Source organism: Lepidochelys kempii, chromosome 16 (genome assembly GCF_965140265.1).
Source record: "Lepidochelys kempii isolate rLepKem1 chromosome 16, rLepKem1.hap2, whole genome shotgun sequence".
Taxonomy (NCBI): Eukaryota; Metazoa; Chordata; order Testudines; family Cheloniidae; genus Lepidochelys; species Lepidochelys kempii.
This window is the reverse complement of record NC_133271.1, coordinates 10547383-10573013: the sequence shown is the minus strand read 5'-3', so window position 1 is coordinate 10573013 and position 25631 is coordinate 10547383. Positions and strand designations below refer to the sequence as shown.

Below are 25631 nucleotides of genomic sequence, written 5' to 3'. Positions count from 1 at the left end.
TCCTCTGAACAGCAAATCAAGGGCACAGCAGGGAATTGAATGGGAGTTTCCTGTATTCCGGGCTACCCACCAGACAATCCTTCCTCCCTCCATTACATGCACGTAAGATTGCAGCAGAGGTGGAAATATACAGCATATGCCATACCAGATTAGACCATAGGCTTACTGATTCCAGTAGCCGGATTCCAACAACAACTAGTACCACAGGTCTTTGAGGAACAGAACTCAGACATCAGAGTGAGAAGCACTTCAAAAATACCTAGGAGGCAAGCCAATAGGAAGGCAAACAATGTGACTTTAGTGCGACTACACAGGGTAGTAAGTATTTCCTCTGGAGTAAGTTTGCAAGCCCAGGGTCCAGGCTGCAAGCTTAATAGAGATGTTGTCTTCTTTCCTGTCTGCAAAGGGCTGAGTACAGCACTTGTGGTCCAATGCAAATAATTAATAAAGGAGCGAAGAAGATTCCCTCCTGACCCAAAAAGTGATGGGCTTATGGCCTGGAGCATGAAATTTACAGCTTGCCCTTGAGCCGCTACGTTGCCTTCTGCAGAGCTGACATGAGCCAAAACTTTGTCAGTAAAATGCACAGCTATGACCGGGAAGATCTCTATAAGGAGCAAATATCTGCAGTACCAAGGGGCCAATATTGCAAAGTCACTTTTCTGGCCATAACCACATTTTAGAAAATCTCCAACTGAGCCCCATTAACGTAATTGATTTTTAATGGCATTCTCAAGGAGATTAGGTTAATATATTAACAGGGAAATAAGAAATTGAAATTAAGCCTCACCCAGCCTTCCTCCCCATAACAACAACAAGGGTCCCTGAGGAGCTGGGAGGTCAGAACCATTATTACGAACAGGAACACAGTGCTGCTGTGGCTGGGGGCAGCGCAGGAGGAAGAAAAGGAGGGTCTGGATATAGCAGTCAAACGTGTGCCGGCATATCAGCAGCTTCAAATGCCCCCCCAGTTGGCTTCAACACCTTTAAAAAAAGACTGTTAAACATTTATTTGGGACATTTTAAGTGCCTTTAAAAATAACCATAGCTAGCTCTGATCAGTACATCTCAAAGCACTTAACAAAGAAAGTCAGAATCATTATCCTCATTTTACACATGGGGAAACTGAGGTACAGAGCGGTGATGTGTCCTGCCTACCATCACCCAGCAGGCCAGCGTCAGGTATAGCACCCGGGTCTCTGAAGGCCCAGCCCAGTGCTCTATGCACGAGGACACACTAACTATGGGTACGCCTACACTGCAGCTGGCCGTATTCTTTCCAGCTCGGGGAGACAGACATGTGCTAGCCCTACTTGAGCGAGCATGCTAAAAATAGCAGCGTAGCCAGGGGGCGCACGGGCTAGCCACCTGAGTATGTACCCAGGGAGTCCAGGTAGGTTTGTACTCAGGTGGCTAGCCTGAGCTGCCGCCCATACGCCCCTCGGCTATTTTAGCACACTAGTTTAAGCAGGGCTAGTGCATGTCAGTCTACCCAAGCACACTCCCAGCTGCAGCGTGGACACACCCTATGACAGATGAAATCGCACTGTCCTGCATGTCTCATTGTGACTACACAGCATTACCTGCCTCTATAGTCGTCTTTTAATGTAGTCCAGTTAAAGCAGGGGAATCGGATCATACCCACCTTTTCATCCCTTTCGCCTCTTGTGCTAATCCAAGGTTACCCTAATTTTATATCGGGTATAATTAGCATTAACTTTGTAACTGGAGGGCCTGGGGGTGGAGGGTAGAGAAATGCTTTTTTTTTTTTTTTGTTGGTAATGGACTTAATGGATCAAGGAGTGGCTTTATCTTTGCTACAATTGGCAGCCAAGTTTAGTATTCCCAAATCCTCTTACATTGTACGTATCCAATTTAAAACACTTTATCCATTACTACACAAAAGGGATTTTAGACAGTGTGAAGAGCACAGGATTCACTCAACTCAACTTTGTAGCTATGCATCCCAGGGAAAATTCCTCATCTCAGGACTTTATAAAATCTCCAGCACCAAAATCTCCCTCTGTTTGGGAAGTGTTTAAATGACATTTGACACCAGGAAAGGAAAACTGGAAAAATGTGTTTGTTTCTATTAAATCTTTTTCAATGTCAGATTAGGGATACTCACTATACATTAGTAAATAGGATACATTAGTAAATAGGATAGTAAATAGGATGTCACCTGCTAAAATGTTTCAGAATGGGCATTTTGGGTCCTGATTCAGTAAAGCACTAGGCCACGTGCTTAACTTTGAGCACACGCTTAAGTCCCTTTGAAAAATCAGTGGGCTTTAAACACCTGCTTTCCTGAATTGGGGCCTTGAACGCTAATGCAATCTCAGTGAAGACACAGGATTTATATCCACTGCATTTGGAAATGCAGAGGCTTTAGGTGCTGTTGATCATCTATAGGTACTTATCTAGCCAAGTCTTAGGGCTGTGAAATTGTTCCATGTCTGGAATTTTGCCTGCCAAATACCAGAAACAGTATTACCCGCATATCTAGGGAATGTGCATAGCCAGCATCTGCTGTTGTACAGTTAAGCTTACAAGCAGCCAGAGCCTCAGGTGATCGTACCCCCTGCTGCAGTCCCAGCCATGCTGGAAAGGATCCAGGCCTCCTTCTGGGTTTAGCCCCCTGCCAGAACCCAGTGGCAGAGTGTTACCACACCTATAAAATGGCTATGAAATGGAGCAGAAGGGAGCTAGTGGCCCAGGAAATGCACCTTTTTACCTCTAGAGCATCCCTTTGCCACCAGACGCAGCATTGCAGGGGGCTTTCCCTCTTGCGCTCCCTCTGGGGACCACATCCTCAGCCGCAGGGGTCCGTCCCATCTCTGGACTGCCTCACTGGCCAAGCCACACAATAGTTGAATCCCCTTCCGGGGTTCAGCTCTAAACAAAAAGGCCCTTTGCCCTTCCTGGGCTTGACTATGGACAAAGGGTCCTTTGCCTCCCCAGGGCTCAACATCAACTCCTCCCCCAGGCTTTTCCCAGCTGGGAGTCCAAGTACCATTGAAACTAGCTTTCCATCCCTCATGGGCTTCCATCTCATTCCCTGGTCCTCATGGGCCCTTGCTCAGAACTCCCTTCCCCTTAGGGTTGCCAACTGTCTAAGCAGACAAACCCAAACACCCTTGCCCTGCCCCACCGCTTCCCCACCGGCATGTCCCTGTGGGGGAGGGGGGAGGCAGGGGCCTCTGTGCACTGCCGACACCCCCCCACCCACCACTCCGAGCCATTGAGAGCTGTGGAGTCAGTGCGCAGAGACGCCCTGGCTTCCCCCCCAGGGACCGCAGGCACATGCCGGCCGCTTCCGGGAGCGGCATGGTGCCAGGGCAGGCAGGAAGCCTGCCTTAGCCCCACTGCACCACTGGGCTTTTAGTGGCCTAAAATCTCCCAGTTTGGCTTCAGTAGCCTCAGGGAGATCAAGCCTGATTCCTGGAGACTCCCGATGAAACCGGGAGGGTCGGCAACCCTGTCTCCCCTCTAGGGCCTTACCACAGGAGCTAACCCTGTTTGTATGGCTCTGCTTTCGGCCCACTGGTCCTTCTCCCCAGGCCCTTCCCAGGAACAGGGACCTCTCCTGAGCTCCTCTCTCCTGGGTCTCCCCCTTTCCACCTGAGTTCTCTCTCCTTATACAGCTTTGCTCCTCCTCCTCTGCCCAGGAGGCAGTCACCTCCCAGGTGAGGACCATAGTTAGGTTCTCTCCCTTGCCTTACAGGTGGTGGGGATTGAGTCCAACACTCTCCTCTGGGAAAAGAAGGAACGAGAAGCTGCATTATTCTTCTCCAGGCATGGGAAGTTTGTATTTAACAGCTATGTTTTCATTTCAACATTACACAACACGCCAACAAGAGCCTGCCACTAGCTGCGGCCAGCCACTGTCTGTTCTGAACCCTGCCTTCCCATCGTGGAGGATGACTTCGGTGTAGCAAGAAGCGGGGTGTGGCCACAGAGACCAACAACAGCTGTTCTGCACAGAAGCCATTTCTACATTATTGGAAAAACAGCCCTATGTTCACCATTACAATTCATTTTAATGACACAATTTTAGAGCCAAAATCTGCTCTCCAGCGTCTGCACAGATACATCGTGTTTAAGGCCTGAAGGGACCGTTACGATCACCTCGTCTGACCTCCTGCATCACACAGGCCAGAAAATCCACCCATTCTGCACAAAGCCCATCATTTCCTTGAGCTGCAGGATGTCTTTTAGCACCATAGCCAGTCTTGATCTAACGATGTCAAGTGCTGGAGCCTGCATCTCACATCCACATCACTGATGACTTTCCTGGTGTACCTGATGGCAACATGTGGCATTTCATAGTCTAAATAAGCTTATTAGGAATTGCTGTATAGACCAGACCAGTGCTCCAATATCATGGATCTGACTGTGGCCAGTAGCAGCTGTTTCAGAGGAACTGTAAAGACACCCCATAGAGCACAGTTATGGAGTAACTACCCTAGTTTTTTCCTAACTCCCATCATTAACAGCCCTGAAGCAGGAGAGTTTATATCCCTTCTAAAAAATATATATATGTGTGTGTGTTTCCTCTCTAAAATAACTGTGGATGTCTTCTTGGTTCGTGTAAGTATCCAGTCCTTTTTTGGATCCATGCGGGCCCCAGTTATTTCTTGTGGCAATGAGTTCCACAGGTTAATTATGCATCACATATGTTTACGCTGCGATTGAGTTTCTTTGTACATTCCCTATTCTTGCATTATGAAAGGAGAGGTTGGAACACACAATTTACCTTCTGTATGAATCATTATTTTCTATACCTCCACCATGTCCCATGCTAAATGGGCCCAGTCTTTTCAGTCTTTCTTCATATGCAAGTTTCTCTGGCCCTCTCATCATTTTCATTGCCTACTTCCTATACCCACAGTTTAAGGGTGCTTGGTTCTGGAATTTTAGTTCAGCCCAGCAATAATAGCATGCTCAGACCCTTTTCCCAGTCCACTTTGATCAGCAATGGGTTTTTAATCAGAACCTCGTTCCTGTCCCAACACTAGCCAGCTGTTGAAACCAAGGTGGCCTAACCAAACAGGCAGGATAAGTTATCCACTTAAAATCAACAGGCATCTTCAATATTCCTCCATAGAAATACCAGAGCAAATTAGGTCCTTCCATTCAATTATTGAAAGCCAACAGGCGGTGCTTTGACTGACTGGCTGGTGGCAAGAGAATGGAGAGAAAGCCTTCTGTTCATTGCCTGCTACCGATTTAGAGAATGCTGAAACACCAGGGAGGAAGGAGATTTTTTTTTAAAAAAATAAGGGATTAAACCAGCCAGCTTATTTGCAGGAATCACAAAGGGCTTTTCAAAGATCCCAGCTCTTTATATGCCTGATGTGTCCCCTGGGGGGGGGGAGAAACAGGAGCTATTTCGGCTTGGGCTCAACTAGGATTCCTGTTGATCCATTGTTTTCACACTGGAGAAGTGGAGTTTCCAAGACTTCACATTTGGCCCAGCCCAGAATTAGCTTAAGGGAACCATGCGCTGCCCCATTCATTCTACCGTCCACTATATTAAAGACACTTTGCCTTTATGCAGTGGCCTTTCAACCAGAGATCTCAAACATCAAAGAGTAATATCACACCTTCCTGTGTAAGCAGACAGACACAGGAGGGCCAGAGTTAACACCACCAAGCCTTTATAGGACACTTTCATCCGGAGCTCTCAAAAGGCATTACAAAGGAGGCCAGTGTCATTATTCTCATTTTATAGATAGGGAAACTGAGGCATGGAGAGGTGACGTGACTTGCCCAAGGTCACTCAGCTGGCCAGTGGCAGAGTCAGGAATAGAATCAAGGTCTCCTGAGACCCAGTCCAGTGTGCTGTCCAGTAGATTGCACTAAAAATGTTGCCATAACATTGCAGATTAACAGTTTAATCATCTGAGAGTCAGGGGAATATTTCCTGGCTCTTGGGATATGTACGTGATGGCCCAACGACACTCTACCACTCCCCTGCCTCCCAGAAGCCCTGGGCTCCTTGGCCCAGCCTGGATCAACCCCCCTTCCCACTCTCAAGTTCTAGAGTTATTGACAGTTTGGAATGAATGAAGTGGAAGTCACTTTTCCCCACATCCTGATCCTCCTTGGCACATCATAGAACCACAAGGTCAGAAGGGGCCACAAGGGTCATCTAGTCTAACCCCGTGCCAAGCTGCAGGATTTGTTGTCTAACCATCCAAGGCAGGTGGCTATCCAGCCTCTTTTTGGAAACCTTCAGTGAAGGACCTTCCGTGACTTCCCTAGGCAGTTTGTTCCACTGTGCTACTGTTCTTACAGTTAGGACATTTTTCCTGAGATTTAATCTAGATCTGCTGTGCTGTAGTTTCAGCCCATTGCCTCTTCTCCTGCCCTCTGTGGCAAGAGAGAACAATTTTTCTCCACCTTTTTTATGGCAGCCCTTCAAGTATTTGAAGCCTGCTATCATGTCTCCCCTCGTAATCTCCTCTTCTCCAAACCAAACATACCCAGTTCCTTCAGCCTCTGTTTATATGACTTGCATTCCATCCCTCTGATCATCTGCGTCACTCGCCTCTGGATCCTTTCCAGTTTCTCTACATCCTTCCTATACAGCGGACACAGATATTGGACGCAGTACTCCCACTGAGGCCGAACCAGCACCAAGTAGAGCCGTACTGTCACCTCCCGTAACTTGCATGCTCTGCCTCTGTTATTTGCTTTTTTTGCAGCAGCAGTGCGTTGCTGATTCATGTTGAGGTCGTGATCCACCACAACTCCCAGATCCTTCTCAGCAGTGCTGCTGCCAAGCCATCATCCCCCTTCAGAAAACCTTGAGGAACTCAATGTTCCCAAAGCACCAAAAAACCTTTAGCATCAGCCCTGGTCCTAAATATTAAAGCCCCGTGTTCTCAAAAGTGTCCTCTAATTCTAAAGCTGCCTGGCTTTAGATACCTGGTAGGTGGATTTTCTGAGGGGCTAATTGCCCACTGTTCCCATCCACTTCAAGGGGAGCTGTCGGCGCATTCTCAGCACCACTGGTGGTCAGGCCCTTAGATGCCTAAAGCTGGGTATTCTGAAACTGACGCACCCAAAATCAGAGGTTGCTTTTGAAAGCTGAGGCCTAGGTGACTTGGTCATGGCCAAAGAGTGTGTCAGTGTCTGAAGAGAACACAGGAGTCCTCAGTCCCACACTTCAGCACTAATCATTAGACAACACCCTCCTCCCTCGTCAACATTTTTACTCTAGAGCATTGAAGATCATGCAAGTTTTAGAGCTGTTTTAGAGCTGCCTTTTTATTCTTCTTTGCTCTCTGAACCACTAGCACCGCTTCCACAGCGATGCTAGTCGATTCATTCAGAGATTCAGACATCCCAAGGCCTGAAGGGACCATTAGCTAGTCCAACCTCCTGTGAAACACAGGCCAGAGAACTTCCCAAAAATAATTCTTGCATCAGATCTTTTAGAAAAACATCCAGTCTTGATTTAAAAGTTATCAGTGATGGAGAATCCACCATGACACTTGGTAAACTGTTCTAATGGTTTGTGGCCTTCTATGTTAAAAATTGATACTTTATTTAAAAAAAACATAACATAAGAACAGCCATACTGGGTCAGACCAAAGGTCCATCAAGCCCAGTATCCTGTTCTCTGACAGTGGCCAATGGCAGGTGCCCCAAAGGGAATGAACAGACAGGTTATCGTCACCCAATCCCAGCTTCTGGCAAACAGAGGCTAGGGACACCATCCCTGCCCATCCTGGCTAATAGCCATTGATGGACTTATGTTTGCAGTCTGAATTTGTCTAGCTTCAACTTCGAGCCATTGGGACAAGTTAAGCCTTTTCCTGCTAGCCTGAAGAGTGAATTATCAAATATTTGTTCCCCATGTAGGTACTTATAGACAGTAATCAAACCCCTTAACCTCCCCTTTATTAAGCTAAATTGATTGAGCTCCTTGTGTCTATCACTCTGAGGCTTGTTTTCTAATTCTATAATCATTCTCATGGCTCTTCTCTGAACCCGCTCCAAATTTATCAACATCCTTCTAGAACAGAGGTGGGCAAACTCCAGACCGCGGGCCACACCTGGCCTGCGGGATCCTCCTGCCCGGCCTCTGAGCTCCTGGCCCGGGAGGCTCAGCCCCGGCCCCTCCCCCGCTGTTCCCCCTCCCCAGCAGCCTCAGCTCACGCACCACTGGCAACAACGCTCTGGGCTGCGAGCTCCCGGGGCAACGCAGCTGCAGAGCCCGGCCTGACCCGGTGCTCGGTGCTGCGCGGCTCCTGTCCTGGGGCAGCCACGCCGCCAGCCACCGGTGCTCCAGGCAGCGAGTGGGGCGGGGGCTTGGATAGAGGGCAGGGGCGTTTGGGGGATGGTCAGGGGCCGGGGCTGTGGATAGGGGTCAGGGCAGTCAGGAGGCAGGGAACAGGGGGGTTGGATGGGGCAGGGGTCCCGGGGGGGCAGTCAGGAGACAGGGAGAAGGGGTGGTTGGATGGGGCAGGGGGTAAGTCAGGAATGAGGGGGGGGTGGATTGGGAAGCAGGGGACAGTTATGGGTGAGGAGTCCAGGGGTGGTCAGGAGACAGGGGGTGGTGGATGGGGTAGGAGTCCCTGGGGAGCCATCAGGGGGCGAGAAGCGGTGGAGTCAGATCGGAGACAGGGGCTAGGCCATGCCTGGCTGTTTGGGGAGACATAGCCTCCCCTAACCGGCCCTCCATACAATTTGGGAAACCCGATGTGGCCCTTTGGCCAAAAAGTTTGCCCGCCCTTGTTCTAGAATTATGGAAGCCAGAAGTGGACACAGTATTCCAGCAACAGTTAAGCCAATGCCCAGTACAGAGGTGAAATAACCTCTCTACTCTTAGTCCCCTGTTTATGCATCAAAGGATTACATTAGCCTTATGGTCACGCTGGAAATTCATGTTGATTATCCACCACAACCCCCAAACCTTTTCCCCCAGAATAGAGTCCGTCATCCTGTAAGTATGGCCTACGTTCTTTGTTCCTAGATGTATATATTTACATTTAGCCATATTAACACACACATTTTTGCTTGTGCCCAGTTTAACAAGTGATTCAGATCGCTCTGTATTAGTGACCTGTCCTCTTTGTTATTTACCACTTCTACAATTTGGGTGTCATCTCCAAACTTCAGCGATCATTTTATGTTTTCTTCCAGGTCACTAGTAAAAATGCTAAATAGTATATGGCCAAGAAGTAGTGCCTGCAGGACCCCACTAGAATCACACCCGTTCACACCCCATTTACAATTACATGTTGAGACCTATCAGTTAGCCAGCATTTAATATGTGCCATGTTAATTTTATAACTTTCTAGTTTTTAATCGAAATGTCATGTGATACCAAGTCAAAGTCTAATAGTACATTGACATTATTACCCTTTATCAACCAAACTTGTGATCTCATCAACAAAAAGTATCCAGTTAGACAGGATCTATTTTCCATAAACCCATCTTGATTGGTATTACAGTACTCTCCTTTAATTCTTTATTAACCTAGTCCCTTTTTTTCCAGACTTTTCATTATCTAGCCCAGGCTCGATGTCAGACTAACTGGACTGTAATTACCCGCATTATCCCATTTACCCTTTTTAAATATTGGCACAACAACATTAGCTTAGTTCCAGTCTTCTGGAACTTCCCTAGTGTTCCAAGACTTTTGAAAAATCAACATTAACGGTCCAGTGAGCTCCTCAGTCAGTTCTTTTAAAACTCTTGGATGCTAGTTATCCAGACCTGTTTATTTAAAAGCGTCTAACTTTAGTAGCTGCTGTTTTCCATTCTGCTGAGATACCAGTGGAATGAAAAGCATGTTATCATAGGATATGACATCCTCTGCTTTTTTCCTCAAATATAGAACAGAAATATTTCTTGAACACTTCTGCTTTTTCTGCATATTTGTTACTGATAATTTTACCATTTCCATCTAGTAATGGACCAATACTATCGTCAGGATTCTTTTTGTACCTAATATACTTAAACTCCTTTTTATTGTCCTTAACTCTGCTGGCTGAGCCACCCAGGCTCTCCTCCCCCCTTGCCCCAATCCCTCACTGGAAGGTGGCAATGGGGGTCCCAGCTGTCAGTCTCCCCGCATGCCCTGGGGGCTGACAGCCTGAGCTGTGAGCCCAGCAGGGGGCCCAGTTTCACAGCAGGGAACCTACCAGAAGTGAAATTGATGTTTTTGTCAGGTTCACGGCTGCTATTATTTCACATTTGGTCTTCAGCTCTGTCTGTCAGCCCCAGAGCCAGGGGGCTCCAGCTGGGAGCCCTTTGCAGCTGTCAGCGCCCCACACTCTGGCTCTCAGTGCCCCACAATGCCCCTCTTCAATCAGTGCAAGTGCACCTGGTGAGGACACGCACTACCAGCGGAAAGAGGGTCGTGTGGACACCAACAGCCGATTTAATTACTGCTGTGGCTGTAGGTCGACCTAACTTAAGTTGACCTAATTTTATAGTGTAGACAAGCCCGAAGTTACCATTAATTTTTTGTTCGGTGATCAGTTCCTCTTTAACTGTGAAGATAAGGCCTAATATAGAATCCCCCCATTTTGGAAGCAACACTTTGAGTTAGTTAGTAGCACATTCTGCCCCTAGAGAGTAGCAACTGTCAGCTGACCAGATTCATCCACCAGGGCAGGGAACAGCTCCCTTGCCTCCCTAGGGGACAGACACCTGCATCACCCGGCATTCACAGAACCATCACAGCTTAGGGACAGACCACAGCAAACCTCCCCACCACACCGAGCCCCCATTGTCTTGACATTCTTCGGCTAACTGACTGGATAGAGATGATGTTCTGTGGTTACCAGCCTCCCTTTTAATGCCATGAAATGTGTAACACTGCTGCCTAGATAAACGATCCCGGCCTGCGTTATCAGCTCAGATAATTTCCCCTATTGCAATGGGGAAACATGCCTTCCATTCAACTGCTCATGGATTCCCCTCCTCCCCCCGCCCTTCTGCAGGCAGCCCAACTGCAGGGTCTGTGGGCGAAGGAGGAGGAAGCTCTCCAGTAATGTCACAGCAATAATCATGGGGGATTTTGTTTCTCTTTTGCTAACAGGAAAAGCTGCAGAGAAGTTGTTAACAGGCACAAAACATGGAAATCGGCAGGAGATGGAAATCTGAAAAGTGCTACTGTCCTGTTTCCTCACTCTCTTTGGAGTGACGTTATCTGTCACAGACCTCCTCCTCCTTGCTCGTTGTTGCCTGAGGCCCATTATTTGTCTATTCACAGCCCAGGTAGTCAGCTCCTCTAGTATTTCCTACTAATAAAACAAAACAAAAAGCACCTTAAGCTCATTAGCCAATTCCCTTCAGCGACTTTCACCTGAAACTCACATCTTGCCGCCACAGGGGGAGGAGGAGGAGTGGGCAGAAATTCCAGGCTTGGACCGCCTGACAAAGGAAAGGCTTAAAAACTGCGTGGATCATGACATGGATGAGTTCAAACTAAAGACTCAAATATGCCATTGATCCGCATGGCTTCAATGGAGCTGCACAGATTAGACGGCAGGGCTGGTGCCTAGGCTGTCCCAGGTCAGACATGTTCTGGGTTCCCCGAGAAGCTCTTTGGGGTTCACGTTTCCTTCCCCTTCTCAAGGCAGACAGATCCTCAACCGGTGTAAATTGGTGTCACGCCACTGAAGTCGGTGGAGCTATTCTATGGCTCTGTCTACACCTGGAGCTGGGGAGGGCGTGAATCCCAGCTTGCGTAGACATACCAGAGCTGGCTCTCATTGAGTTAGGGAGCTAAAAATAGTAGCATAGCCAGAGTAGCACGGGCAGTCGCAGCACAGGGGTCTGGGTGGATGTGCACTGTGGGGGGTGAAGGCCTTTCTGCTGCTCACCACTGCCCATGCTACTGTGGCCACACCACTATTTTGCGTGTGCACACCCAATGCGAATGCATCTCTATGGACAGGTTTCAGCCGTGTTAGTCTGTATTCGCAAAAAGAAAAGGAGGACTTGTGGCACCTTAGAGACTAACCAATTTATCTGAGCGTGAGCTAGAGCTCACTTCATCGGTATGCATCCGATGAAGTGAGCTGTAGCTCACGAAAGCTCATGCTCAAATAAATTGGTTAGTCTCTAAGGTGCCACAAGTCCTCCTTTTCTTTCTATGGACTGGGAATCACAGCACCAGCTTCAAGTGTAGATGTAGCCTGTGTGCACCCAGCACAGCGGGGCCATGACCTGGTTGGCTCGTAGGCGCTACTGCAATATAAACGTTAAGCCCTACACCGGTTTGCACCAGCTGAGGTCCTGGCCTGGCCCGCAATATCGTGCCATGGGGCATCAGGTCTGGAGACTAAAGGAAAGTTTGTCACCCAGCACAGATTCCCTCCGTGGCTTTATTCCTGAGCCTTGCTGTGCACAGGGCTTAGGAAAGGCTCACCTAGGCTCACAAGGCAGCCATATGGATATGGTACAACCCACCTCTCCAGCTGCCTTCTCGAGTCCTTACCAAAAATCACAGATTTCACACAATAACATCTGTGCAGGGCAGGGGGCAGGAAAGATAGAGAGACATCAGCATGATTTGCATTATGGGAGCGCCAAGAGATGCCAGCAGAGACCTGGTAGTCATTGCGCTGGGCACTGGCTGCTCTTAGGAACTTCCAGTCAAAATACACAAGACAGAGAAAAAAGGTTTGGAGAGGAAATAGAAGCACGGAGATGTGATGTAATTTGCCCAGCTGGGTTCGAAACACAGGTGGCCTGACTCCTAGTCTGATGCCCTCTCACTGAAACACCTTGCCTCTCAAGTCTTCTTGGATTCACGTCAATAAACTTGGAAGGGGCTCAGATACCAATGTGATGGGCACAATCCAAGCCCCTTAGAGGGAGCTCCTGAAGGTGGAGTTCTGCCCCCACAGAGGCCCTTCTTGCCAATTACCAAGCAGCTGGTTCTTTGTGGGTTCTCTCTGATTTTATTTATTTATTACTGGGGCCTCTGGTCTCTCACTCTGCCTCATTATTCCCTTCCAGACACCAGTGAGAGATCTGAGCAGGGAGTTAACGCCGCATTCGCTGGAAATCACATAGACCCTCTTCACCCTGTCACATTTCTTATCTAATTTCATTTTGCAAGGTACTGCTAGCTCTTCTGCACAAGCAAGTCACCATCCATCACGAAAGCACAAAAGAAATTGAAAAGAGGGATCAGACTGACTAATTCTATAGAGGCTTTGCTCTTAGCGTGACTCATTCACAACATTAATAGCAATCAGCCGCAGCCTATCGCCACCCATACAATGCAGTGATACAAAGAGGCTTGCTGGTTTCCTTCAACAAATTACCAAGATTAAAGCCTGTTCCTGTGAAAGTATCCATTTCCACTGATGCTTGTGCTCAGCTTTGCCTTCGGCTGAAGACATGAAAAGGGTTAAATACATACCAAGCGCAGGCAAATCTACATTTCCCCTCTTCTGGTCCCTTTGCCCCTAACCCACTTCAGGCCTGAGGTTCATTAGACAAACCCAGGGAGCATATTTTCAAAAGCAGCCTCTGATGTTGCACCAACAGTTTCTTTCAATCTACTTCTTTGTGCAAACACAAACGCCAGTTGCCTGGGGAACTGCAGTCCGACACACAAGTCCAACTTTGTCGCACGCACAGAGACATAGGCGTGGGAAATGGTAGGCACAATTAAAAGAGCCAGGTAGATGCCCCGTTGAAGGCGTGACACCGTGAGCTCTGTGCCAGGGGAATAATCCACAAAAATACACCCTAATAGCAGGACTCTAGGAAAATGTGGGTAAAAGATATGGAAGATGTAAAAGTCTCCTATGTGAATGATGTTTTCCATACATATCTCCATGGCTATGTCTATTACAGACCAAAACTAGAGTAATGAAAACATTAAGGTTGAAAAGTCAAGCACTCCTCATTTAGAAAGCACCAGAATTAACATTGCCAGTGCTCCTTTAATTTGCCCCGTCCCGTATGTATGCCTTCCGATAGTCTTTAGTTACATGACCCCATTCGATTCTTTCCATGGGACGGACCTGCTCTGGGATTCAATCGAGGCTGTGTAGTGAAAAAGGCGGTTGTCTGTGGGACCCTGGCCTCATTTGTTGCAGAAGTTGGAAGGTGAATGAGGCAGAGAACTGCAAGAAGAGAAAAGATGATTTAATGCCTAAGGCAGGTGAATGCTACCATGGAGAACTGAATTCTATCCCTGCTTCTGCCACAGAATTCCTATATGATGCCAGGCAAGTTATTTAAACCAAACTTTTCACAAGCGGTCACTAATTGTGTGTTCCTCATTTTCCAGGTGTTTAACCTATTAATAGGAATTGAGCATCTAAATCTAGCAGGCAGTTTTGAAAATCCCAACCTACACGGATGCATCGAGAAATTCACTTTTCATTCTTTTACCAACCACTTTGCAAGTACTCTTCACCCCCATGTCAAACAAACACTAGCGAAACCAGGGTAAGGTATTTCCCTCTCTGGCTGCATGATCAGAGCTCCACACAATTCATGTACCTTTCTCCTAATAATTGTCAGACTCGGTAACTCTTAAGAGAATTGGGTTTGGGACCCTAAATCAAGCAAGGAAGCTACGTATTTAGCTTCCTCTTGCTTTCTGCTGCTTATTTGATACTTGCTGCTTGCCCTGCACTTAGACAAGAAAGTACAGTGTTCTGGGACTTGATACCACGGAGGTACAGAAGCCACTGCTTTTTGCACCATGCTACAAGAGTCGTATATCAAATTGGTGACATAATTAGGACAATCCTGGTAACTAGCCAGATCCATGTCGAGGACAGTCAGGCCGTTACTATGTGCAGAAAGAATTAGCTTCCCAACTACTGTTGGGTTTACTAGAGCGATGCTTCCTTGGAAGCGGAGACTGAAACAGCTCGGCTGGAACATACCGCCCGACATTTGTCAGTCGGTCTTCCCACACTGTGTGAGCGCACCGCTCCTTATGCTGCGTGGAATGCTCAAGCAGACACAATCAAGTTTCCCTCCATTGGCTACACTGTACACGATTATGCAAAATTGCTCTGCTGACATGTTACAGTGAACACAACAATGTTTCCCTTTAGTACGTGCAACTTAAAGTGGGTGAAAGCTCCGATGGGAGTGCACAAGTGTGACTGTATGGCAGGCTACAGCTAGTTGTTAATTGCAAGCAACAGCAACAGGTTCACGCAGCATGTTCCTTCTATAGAGTAGAGGGAGTTTACCACATCTACCTCATTCAGGACCTGTTTCTGAGCTTACTGATGTCAACTGGAATCTTTCCACTTGTCTCTGGATCAGGCCCTAATCCAAAGGAACATTACACCAAGCCTCTGGGAATGACACTGCTGCATCACAGAAGGTGGTTAGCTGGTGGAAGAACTTGTCCCCAAAACATTGGGAATTGCCATACAGGACACATTGCAGGTGTACAGGTGGGTCTAGGGGTGCGGAGGGCCCATTCTCTGGTGCTAATGAATTAACAAGCTCATCTGGTTCTGGTCCCCTTGCTCAAGTGCATTTTGTTTGGGTTTTTTGTTAACAGTTACTACTGGAAAGAAATGTCACTGGAGTTAACACACACCAATAAAAATTATACAAGTCAAATAACAGCAGCTATTAAATACTTGCGGCTCCTTCTAATGTAGCAACAGACATCACAACAATGCAACTTTCCTTGGTACTTGTCTGCAACCGGAGGAGTTTAAAACAAACCAAAAAAAAAAAAATTCCAGGGGAAAGAAAATCTTCTGAAGAGCAGAAATCTATTTGTTTCCCTTGCCTTTATTAAGAGCAAATCAGCAGGCTTTCCTAAAAGTAAATGAGAAAGAGACACCACAGCACTTTTGCGGTAAGACACTGACTGAGTGCTTTCTGGAATGATAAAACAAGCCATTTTAGGCCACAATCTATTAGCCTCCAGTTTAGTTCAATAGGATATTGATCCTGGCTGCAGATACCAGAAATGTGATTTATTTTCTAATTAACAAGTTCTAATGTCTAATTTTGACAGACAAAACGTCTATCGTTGCTGGTAGCCAGGAACATCATCAAAAATGTTCCAGGATTTGGGTTCAGGATTTGGGTGGGGGAGAAGAGGCTGAGAAAGGGGTATGGCAGTTTGCAGAATATCTGTTGAGACAGGTGATCAGCTCATGTTAAAATTCACACAAAGGATGTGTTTGATAAAAGCACAGCAAAAACTAGCCCTCTCCCAATGGAAACAGCTAATGAGAGCAAATCTGCTTTTTGCTTTTCTGGGTTTAAGCTGAAAGCTGAAAATGAGATCAGGTTTTCCGGTGTTCATCATTTACCTTTACAAAGAAAACAGGATTAACAGAGGCGCTCTGTGTGTGTAATTTTCTGTATCACATCATCTGTTTTCACAATCTCACAAACAGTTGTGCACTTTCCATACAAGAGAAATTAATCCATCTCACAAAGTATCAGTAGCATGGTAAGAAGAAAATAACTTGGCAATGATAAAGTTTGCCATATTAGCGTAGCACGAGTAATACGGTAGCACACATTCTATAAATATCTGAAATGAGCTGCAGATTTACTACTGTAGGTCATTTTTATTATTTTCTGATGTGTCACTCACACACACACACACACACACAGCACGAGCATTTTTAAATAAACTGATCTGCTATCACCTTTCATAGAAAAGAAAAACCCAAGCTGAATTCATGTCACCAACGAGCAAAATCTTCCCTGAAGAAATAAGCACGTTTGTTATTGGTAAACATTCTTCCTCAGTGCCCTTTCTTTAAAGTCCTCTTGCAGGGATGCCATAATGATCTCTCTCTCTAACAAAATAGCTTCGCTTAAAGCTTCCCGTGTATACGGGTTATTGGGGGAAAAATGAGTGAGTAATAAAGATATCTGAGATAGCCAGTGATGCCCAAACAACCCTAAATTCTTGCCTTTTAGTCTAGAAAATGTGTGGCAAGAACGGTAAGCTAAGAATAACCTGTTAATCTAGGAAATTTAGACCAGAGTACAAGAGTCTTCATAGAAAAATTAATTTAATATCCTGTGTGATGTTGCAGATCTTTCAACACCACTTTTGTCCCATAGGTTCCTTCTTTTCATTACTGGTCTTGCAAACTCAGGCCCCAATTCAGCTAGGTATGGACACTACATAACTAATTTAAACTCATGAGCAATCCAATTGATTTCAATGCTTGACGTTAGACACACACTTAAGTACGGTGCCAAAGAATCAGGGCCATAAATTGTAATATTTACAGGTGATATGAATTTCTTCACTGGAGATGGCTGCTATACTTGATGTCACTCAGTTTATACTAAGTCTTCCCTGCACTGCTTGCCTGCTGGGAAGTCCATGTACAAGATAACTTCAATACAACCCAGCTAGTGCCACCACTGGAAACCAGAAGCCTTGACATTAACAGGATTGTACTTCAAAGGATTATACATGTTTGCAGAGGACAACAGGATTCCTTATTACAGCTGTCTAATCAAACTGGTAATCCACAATTATTCTCAGAGATCAAACAGCTCTGCAAATACTTGTAATAGAAATTATAGCAATAATATGCCCGTGTCATGGCTACAGCATTACACATTCATTTATTATCCCATAGGCATGGCACGCACCAGGAGTATTCCTATAGCTAAATCCTGAGCAACTCAGTCACAATCAGGAAGCATTTAACACAGTGTGTTCAGGTCTTTAAAAAAAAGTAAATCAAAAAACCTGCCCGTATAAACCGATATATGGCCCCTATTCAGAAAAGCATCTGGATTCAAGAAAACCCCTGTACTCTTAACTTTAAGCACAAGCATAAGTACTTTTGGAATCAGACTTAAGCATATGCTTAAATGCTTTGTGGAATAAGGGTGAATTTAAACATGTGCTTAAGGACTTTCCAGAATCGAGGTCTGTTTCTCCTTTCTTTACAAGGGTACAATGAGAAATAGGATGTGAAACATCCTGTCATCATCATCATCAATGACTCTAGCAACTGCATTAATTCAGGTTTCATCCTGGTGCCTCTAACAAATTCCTAGAATATGAGCCAATTCTCCTTTCGGCTTCAGCGAAGATGCTCTTGTTTTACGTCAGCGTCAGGAGAATCAAAGCCTACACATTTATTTTCTTCTTAATGCATAAAAAATTCCCTTCAACATCTTGACAGTCACATCACATGGTACTTTGAATAACAAATAGAATTACAGTCAGAATGTATCTAATGAAAAAAAAATTATATTTTATATATATGTCCATGTGGATGCACTTTCCTAACAGCACTCCATTCCACATCACATGCCAGGATACGGACATCAGCGAATGTATATTCCCCATGAGAATATACTCACGATGCCAGAGAGAGGTAGGTGAAACAAGTAGATATTAACATTAATGGGCTGATTCCACAGTTTTCTATAGGCAAAACTCCCACTGAAATCAATCAGGTGTTTGCATGTATAAAGACTGCATGATCGGGTCCTCAGTTAGGTCTTCAAAACCTTAACAGGTATTTTGGACTTTAAATGTACAGTTCATAAATCATTATGGAGTCACAAGAACTCTTTAAACAAAGTTACTTGTGTAATCGCTCACTGGCTAAACACACAATGGCAAAGTACGTAATTGTAAACTGTTATACAGAATAGGGACAACGCACATTCAGCATAGGTGCAACATACCAAGCCCAACAGACGTTTTCCAGCTAGACATGTGCATTCCACATTTCAGGAAGCACAAACAGAATTTTTAACTGTACAGCTTTTGAGAACACTCAGCCTCTTTCTGATATTCCTTTTAAAGTCACGTTTTTGTAATGGGTCAGCTTCATCTCTGATGAAACTCCATTAAGTCTGATGGAGTTGCAGCTGTTTCAACAAAGACAAACTTTCACCCATCACCTTTGTCAGTGTTTCCTTTTGAAATTATTCCACCATTTCAGAGGAGTGTTTATTGTAACTAGAGTTTGAGTGCCTATTGGCAATTGAGTGCCTATTGGCAATGGAAGAATGCATCTCTCAGAGCATCCAGGCAAGGTATGACAGTATGGATTCTAACAAGTCTTCAAAACCTCTTTTTAGTTCCGTTCAAACGATACTTCAAAACCAACTCATTCAGCACAACAGCTATTATTTAAAGACAGTAAGTTCAGCAATGCACAACTTTACTGCAGTACATATTTCAATTCTTCATGGATCCAAAGTTAAAAAAAACACAACATGAAACAAAGCAACCTTAATCCCTTAGCAAACTTAAACCAATAGTAACAGTCACCTACCCTGTGAGGACAACGACAAAATCCATCACGTTCCAGCCATTTCGGAGATAAGAGCCTTTGTGAAAAGCAAACCCCAGAGCGATGATTTTTATACCAGCTTCAAAACAAAATATTCCAATAAAGTACGGCTCAGTATCATCCTGAAAGGAAGGGGAGGAAAAATTAGAGGTGTCAAAGAGAGAGACATTTCTGTGTTTGCCTCAACTTTTGTACAACTAAAAATAAATATATTCAGTGTTCAAGTTTCTTGCTTAAGTGGAAACCCATATATATTTATGTTACCAGACCTAAGGGCATATAAGTAAAAAAACTGTTACACAAATATTTTTTTACATTCAAAACTAAGTTGTGATTCAACATGTTTGCGAGTCTCATTTTCTTTTGCCATGAATATCTGAGCATTCAAGCTTCAGAGGCCCCAGTAGTCATGAAAAGGGAATTTTAAGATCAAATATTCACCAAAAGCAAAGTTTCAAATTTGAGGTTTAGTTGTACACTGCAAAGTTCTTCCCATGTTGGTGACTTACAAACACCATGCAGCCAGGGACCAGAAACAAAAGCACCTGACACATAGGCCATCAGACCAGCGTGGACTGCAAATATTGGAAACATGCTATTTGCAAATGATCTGCAAACTGAAAATTAGTTGTTGGGGAAATAAGTTGAATCTTGGAATGATTTGAGAATGTTTGACCTGATTGTGGACAAATTCATTTTAATAAATGTAAGGCAAAATTCAACCAAGATTACTCTTTGTGAATGAACTGTTTAGCTTCATTTGATTTTTAAAAGCCTTCCCACTTCTTGTACAGTAATCCACCCCTCCCCCATCCTCCTCCAAAATCATTTCTTCCGTCAATTCTTCTTTCAGTAACTTTCGCCTCCATGGTGTCTCCACAGCTTCCCTTATCTGAATTGTTATCCCACATTTATTTTTGTTTAACTTAGTACTTGATCACAATTCAGGCAAAATTCCCATTCACTTCCCTTGGAGTTTTGCCCAATTAAGGATAATGGGACTGGGTTCTTTGGCCTCACAACCCTGCAATGAGCTTTCCTGGTCTCATGTGGAGTTCACTGCACGATCAGAACTTTATACTGTCGGTTCATTGGGAGTAGGGGCCATGTTTTGTTCAGCACCATAGACATTTGTGGCACTATAATATTAGTTAATTTTTACTTTAAATCATCTAAGTATCAGAAAATTGGTGCCAAAGAGGAGTGGCTGTGGCTGGCATTAACGTATAAGCTGGAGGTAACAAAGGCAAAGACATTAGGTACAATTTTCTAAAGCACCTAAGGATATGTCTAAACTGCAGAGAAAATCCCCCACAGAAGCAAGTTTCAGAGCCTGAATCTACAGGCTCGGGATCATAGTACGGCACTAAAATCAGCCATGTAGACCTTCCTGCTCAGGCTGTGAAGCCTGGCAAGGAGGCTGGTCTCAAAGGAAAGCTCCACCCAAAGTGAGAACATCTACACTGCTATTTTAGCCCGGTAGCATGAGCCCCCTGAGCCCAAATCTGTAGAGCCGGGCTCTGAAACTTGCTGCTGTAAGGTGGTGGCTGTTTTTTCCAACATACACACCATAAGTGACTTAGCAGCCCATGTCCCATTTTCAAAAAAGGGCCGATAGTTGGAAGCCTAAGACCCATGGCCTCTGAGGGGCTCGCTTCATCCCTGGTGTATTGCCATTTAAATCAAAACAATTCCAGTGGGGAATTGTCCAGTATTTTTGGACAGGAGCAGCAGCAGGTTTGACTATCCCAGGTTAAGAGGTAAGGAAGTGAGTTTGACACCAAGAATTTGTTTTGCCAGCATAAAACCCTCTTATTCAGCTCTCAAACCCAGCACATGTGCACATGCTCAGACTTTCCATACGGGGTATACAATAAACGGCCCAACTCTCACCAGTGCAGGAAGCAGGGAGCCACCCTCCACCCACAAACAGTGAGCCACCCTCCACCCACAAACACACGCACGCTGCAAAAGCAAAAGCAGCATGAACACCCATCCATATTCACACCAAGGATTATTCACTGAGGAAATCTGCAAGTAATTAGAAAGAATGACTACATCTGAAAAAAAAAACTCAGCAATCCACAGTTTCCCACCCACTCTATAAAGGAACAATTGTCAGAGGTATGTGTGTGCAGTTCCTATTGTCAAGGGCAGAGAGGGGTCAAACATTTCAAAATTTCAAACTCCCGCTCCCCCCACCCCAAAAAAATCTCACGTTTGTAGCGACAAAGTTTCTTCATTTTTCAGCCAACTAACAAGGCACTTATCCCTCTGCTCCCAAACTTCTAGGGTAGAGTTTTGTAACACATCAAAGGGAACTAGAGGCTCAAACCCTATTAAAATTAACAGGAATTAAGCATCCAAATCCCCTAGATCAACTTGAAGGCATGATATTTGGGCTTTTTACTTGGCCTTCTTTCCTCCCTTAACTGCTTTCATAGCTTGAGAAAGGGCAGACTGGATGGAGGGTGTATCCCCCACCCCTCTCTCCCCCAGAGTCTTTACCCTCTTCCATCCCTCAGTATCCACCCCCCAAAAATCTATCCCTTCTCTAGGGCAGGAAGCCTGTAGCTGGCTTCCTGTCACTCACACGGTTTTTCCTTCTTTGATTTAAGTTGATGATTCCTAACTTTTTTTATACCAGGACCTCCGCTGAAGCTCCCAGACCCCTCTCCTAGTTAGCAACAAGGGAAAGGTGAGGTGGCCACCACCTGACTTTGATTTATGATGGCTACTGCTTGCAGGTCACACATCCAGATGGAGATCCTAGGATTTGGGGGGGAGGGGGGGAAGGAAAGAGACCCTTTCTTCTTGCTGCTTCTCTACAGCAGGAGCTGCATTTGTTTGGAGAAAAGAATCCAACACGAGGGACAACTCACATAGGCTCCAATTCAGCAGCATGTCTAATAAACCAGACCCCAAAAGAGAGATGTTGGTTGAACCATGGAGAAGGGGGGTGCACAGCCATCTTGGAGCCAAGAAGGGGAAACCAAGGCACAGCGGCTGCCTCAAGTTTCCTTTCTCAGCTCCCCACTGAGCACACAAACCCCACATGATCAGAGACCATTCCTTTTTCAGGGTCTGGTTTCCTAGACCCACACAATAAGTAGAAGCATTGCTCCCCCCACAGAGTAGGGGCTCACAAAGAGTCAGTCCCCTCTAGGCTTAGCCCACCCTCAGTCGCAGGACCCTCAACAACCCAATAGACAAAGAGTTCCCTGCCTCCCCCACCCCCCTACCAGCAGGGTCCACCCCCTGAAGGCTTTCTAACCCATCAACCATTCTGGAGAGCCCTACCCTCAGGCTCCTCTAGTACCTGGCTTCTCCCCCCAGGCCATCTGCACAGCTCATGGAGACAGCCCTTCCCCTACTCTGAGACTCTCCTCTCCGTTTCAGGCAGCAGAAAGCCTTATATCTGGGGTCCTGTAGGTCACATGCTTATTCTGAGCCATGTGGCTTGTGACCCCCGGCACCCAGTTTTAAAAGGACATCGCCCATAAGACACACTATGGTGCCTACATGCACCCAAGGCCCAGTACTCTACTAGAGGGCCTTATAGGGTAAGTCCCTCCCAAAGCTAAGGGGAAGGGGAAGGAAGTCCTTGGCAGCTCCAAGGGGGCTGGGGGGAAAAGAGGGTCCGAGATGGGCTCATGTCTTTGCTGAAAAGAAAAAAACAAACACACACTGCTGGGGTGGGTGCTGCGAGGGGAGGTCTCTTCTGATGTGGGGGGCCTCTCTTCTTCAGACCCCCTTTCACCAACTGCCATGGTTTCAGCCCAATGAGGCATGTCTCTTCCCTCTGGCTGACAACTCAGCAACGTTGCTGTCAGTCAGGGAGATGCCTTCCGATCACCATCTGTCCCAGTGGTGCCCAAACTGTGGGGTATTCCCTGCTAGGGGGGCATGTAGGAATGTGCAGTGGATCCCAGTAGGGCCTGGGCCAGCCCCCATGGGGGGGCAGAGAGGGAGCACCACCCAGCCCCACTCTGCTCCAGCCCCACCCCAGCCATGGCCCTGGCTCCCAGCCGCGGCTCTGCTCCCAGCCCTGGCCCCAGCTCCCTGCCCCAACCACAGCCCGTCTATGGCTCTGCTTCTGGCCCCATCCCTGCCCCCAGCTTCAGCCCCCGATCATGACCCATCTGCGCTCCGCTACTGGCCCTGGCCCCAGTCTCAGGCCCCAGCTATGGCCTGGCATGTGGCTCGGCTCCCAGCCCCAGCCTCGGCCGCTGGCCATGGCTCCAATCCTGGCCCCAGACCCACCCCTGGCTGCGGACACAGCCTCAGCCCGTGGCTCCCAGCCCAGCCACGACTCCGGCCCCAGCCTCCGCCCCCCCTTACCTCTGTCCGCATTCCCCACCCCCCACCGCTGCTCCGGGGGGTGTGGAGAGGGGTAAAGGGGGGGCATGACATGAAAAGTTTGGGTAACTGATGTAGCCCCATTCAGCCTTTCCCTGGAGGGTGGGGGGAAATCCACAACCCTGGTGGGACGTTGGGGTGGCATTTTATGTGCTCAGAGGGGACCCTTGACAACATTCCCTACCAGGGCAGAATTCTGGTGGAGAAGTTGGCCACAAGCTGTGCCAGCAGGCTGCTTAGTGTGGACGCAGCCGGGCTGGGCCAGAAACACAGATTAATAAATAAGTTTCAGATCGGAAACACGCTCTGATTCTGGAAAGTTATTGCAATTCCCGGTTCATTTCCTAATGTTGTTCCTTGGGCTCTGGGTGACAAATCAAATAGGTTTGGGTGTGCTGGTAAATAGAGGCTTTGTACAAACAGAGGTTAATCTGAGCAGCTTGCGTATGACTGCACTGAATGCCTGTGGCTGGGATAAAGAATGAAATCCATTAGCCAAGTTAAAAAGTCTGTCATGTTGAATAACAGAGCAGGCAGCTTTACCCCACCTTCACATCAAAAACATCCCAAAAACCCAAGTGTGCGAGTCGTCCAGAGCATCGCCAGGTAGAAACCTCCTGTGTCTTACAATCAAGCATGGACATTATGTACACTGAGGTCCATATGCCCCACGGCCTCTTTGAGCAAAGCAGGGAGCAAAGCAGTGTGTTATAGCCAGAGGAGGCTGGAGAGGCCACGTAAAGGGAAAGCGTGATCAGAAGGAATCAAACCATGGCATCACATAACTGCCACCAGCCACAAACTGCATGCAGCCGCCATGAAAGAGGAATAAAGGAAGATCCTTTATGTCTAGGCAAGTCTAGCCCAGAAAACTAGCCTTCGATATGCTGAAACATTGCAGACATTAAAGCCGACTGGGGGGGCATTAGCTCCTCCCACAGGCCATGTGGAAACCCAGCTGAAGGGTCACCTGGACGCAGGTGAAGGGAATCGGGCAGCCAGTGATAGCACAGCAGTAGAGCTGTTTAGTGGACTGCCATGGCCGATGGAACTGCCGAGCCCTATGAAAGCAGGGGAACAACTGGAGCTGGACGGAAAACTTTACACCAACAAAATTTGAACAAAACTAAATGAAACTTTGTGGAAATTTTTGCAGTTCTTCCCTTCCCCCGCCCCCTTTCTGACACACTCTAGAAACTACCACATGTATGGTCCAAGGGTCCATAAGGCTCGGGTTCAAATACTCGGGTAGGAGTATTTCCCTGGCCAGTCCTCTATCCCTTCTGCAGTGCTGCTTGATTCCCATTCCCAAGGCGTGAGCTGATCATTGTTTCAGCTAACAGCTCCCATTCCACCGTACTCATGGTCGTGGTTTAATAAACGTGCAAGAGGGGAAGATGTGGCTCTAAATCCTTACACCAAAAGGGCCAGCTCTTAGTCCCACCGAAGTCAATGGTAAAACTGCCATAGGTTTCAATGGGATTGGGATTTGGCCCCAGGTATCAAAAATGAGAGGGCAATTCTTCCCACTATGTGTTTTATTGTGCAATCTAACATTAGTTTTTTAGCATTTTCAAAGAAACAGCTTATGCTCTGCAGGAGAAACAGGAAGCACCTTCAAGATGCCTCACAACTAGAGCTGGCTGGGAAATTTTCACCCTAAAATGCCATTTCTTCCAAACTGAAACTGTTCACAAAACGGCTTCAGGGTCAAGGAAACACCCAGTTTGAAATAGTTTTGGTAAAAAGATTCTCAAACTGGGAAGCTTCAGTTTTTTCAGTCAAAAGGACTTTTCATTTCAAAATGTTAGTACATTTTCACTAAAGAAAAAAAAGTAAAAGAAGGGGAAAAGGTTGAAATGAAAATGAAACACTTCAGAATTATTGAAATAAAATATTTTTTATTGACCTGAACAAAAAAAAATAAAAACAAAACAAAGAAAGATTTGCAGTCCAAGTTGGGACGGGGAAAACGTGTTGAAAATTGTTGTGGAAGAGAAATAC

General features: G+C 46.3%; 1 protein-coding gene across 12 annotated transcripts in view; it reads right to left on the bottom strand.

The window, feature by feature from the left end:
- CACNA1B (calcium voltage-gated channel subunit alpha1 B) overlaps positions 1-25631 on the bottom strand; it is a 473291-nt gene that overhangs the window by 441356 nt on the left and 6304 nt on the right. For all 12 annotated transcript variants that reach the window (XM_073313889.1, XM_073313878.1, XM_073313882.1 and 9 more), the window contains one exon: positions 19251-19390. In XM_073313889.1, the coding sequence (XP_073169990.1) occupies positions 19251-19390 (140 nt within the window). The remainder of the gene's footprint in view (positions 1-19250; positions 19391-25631) is intronic.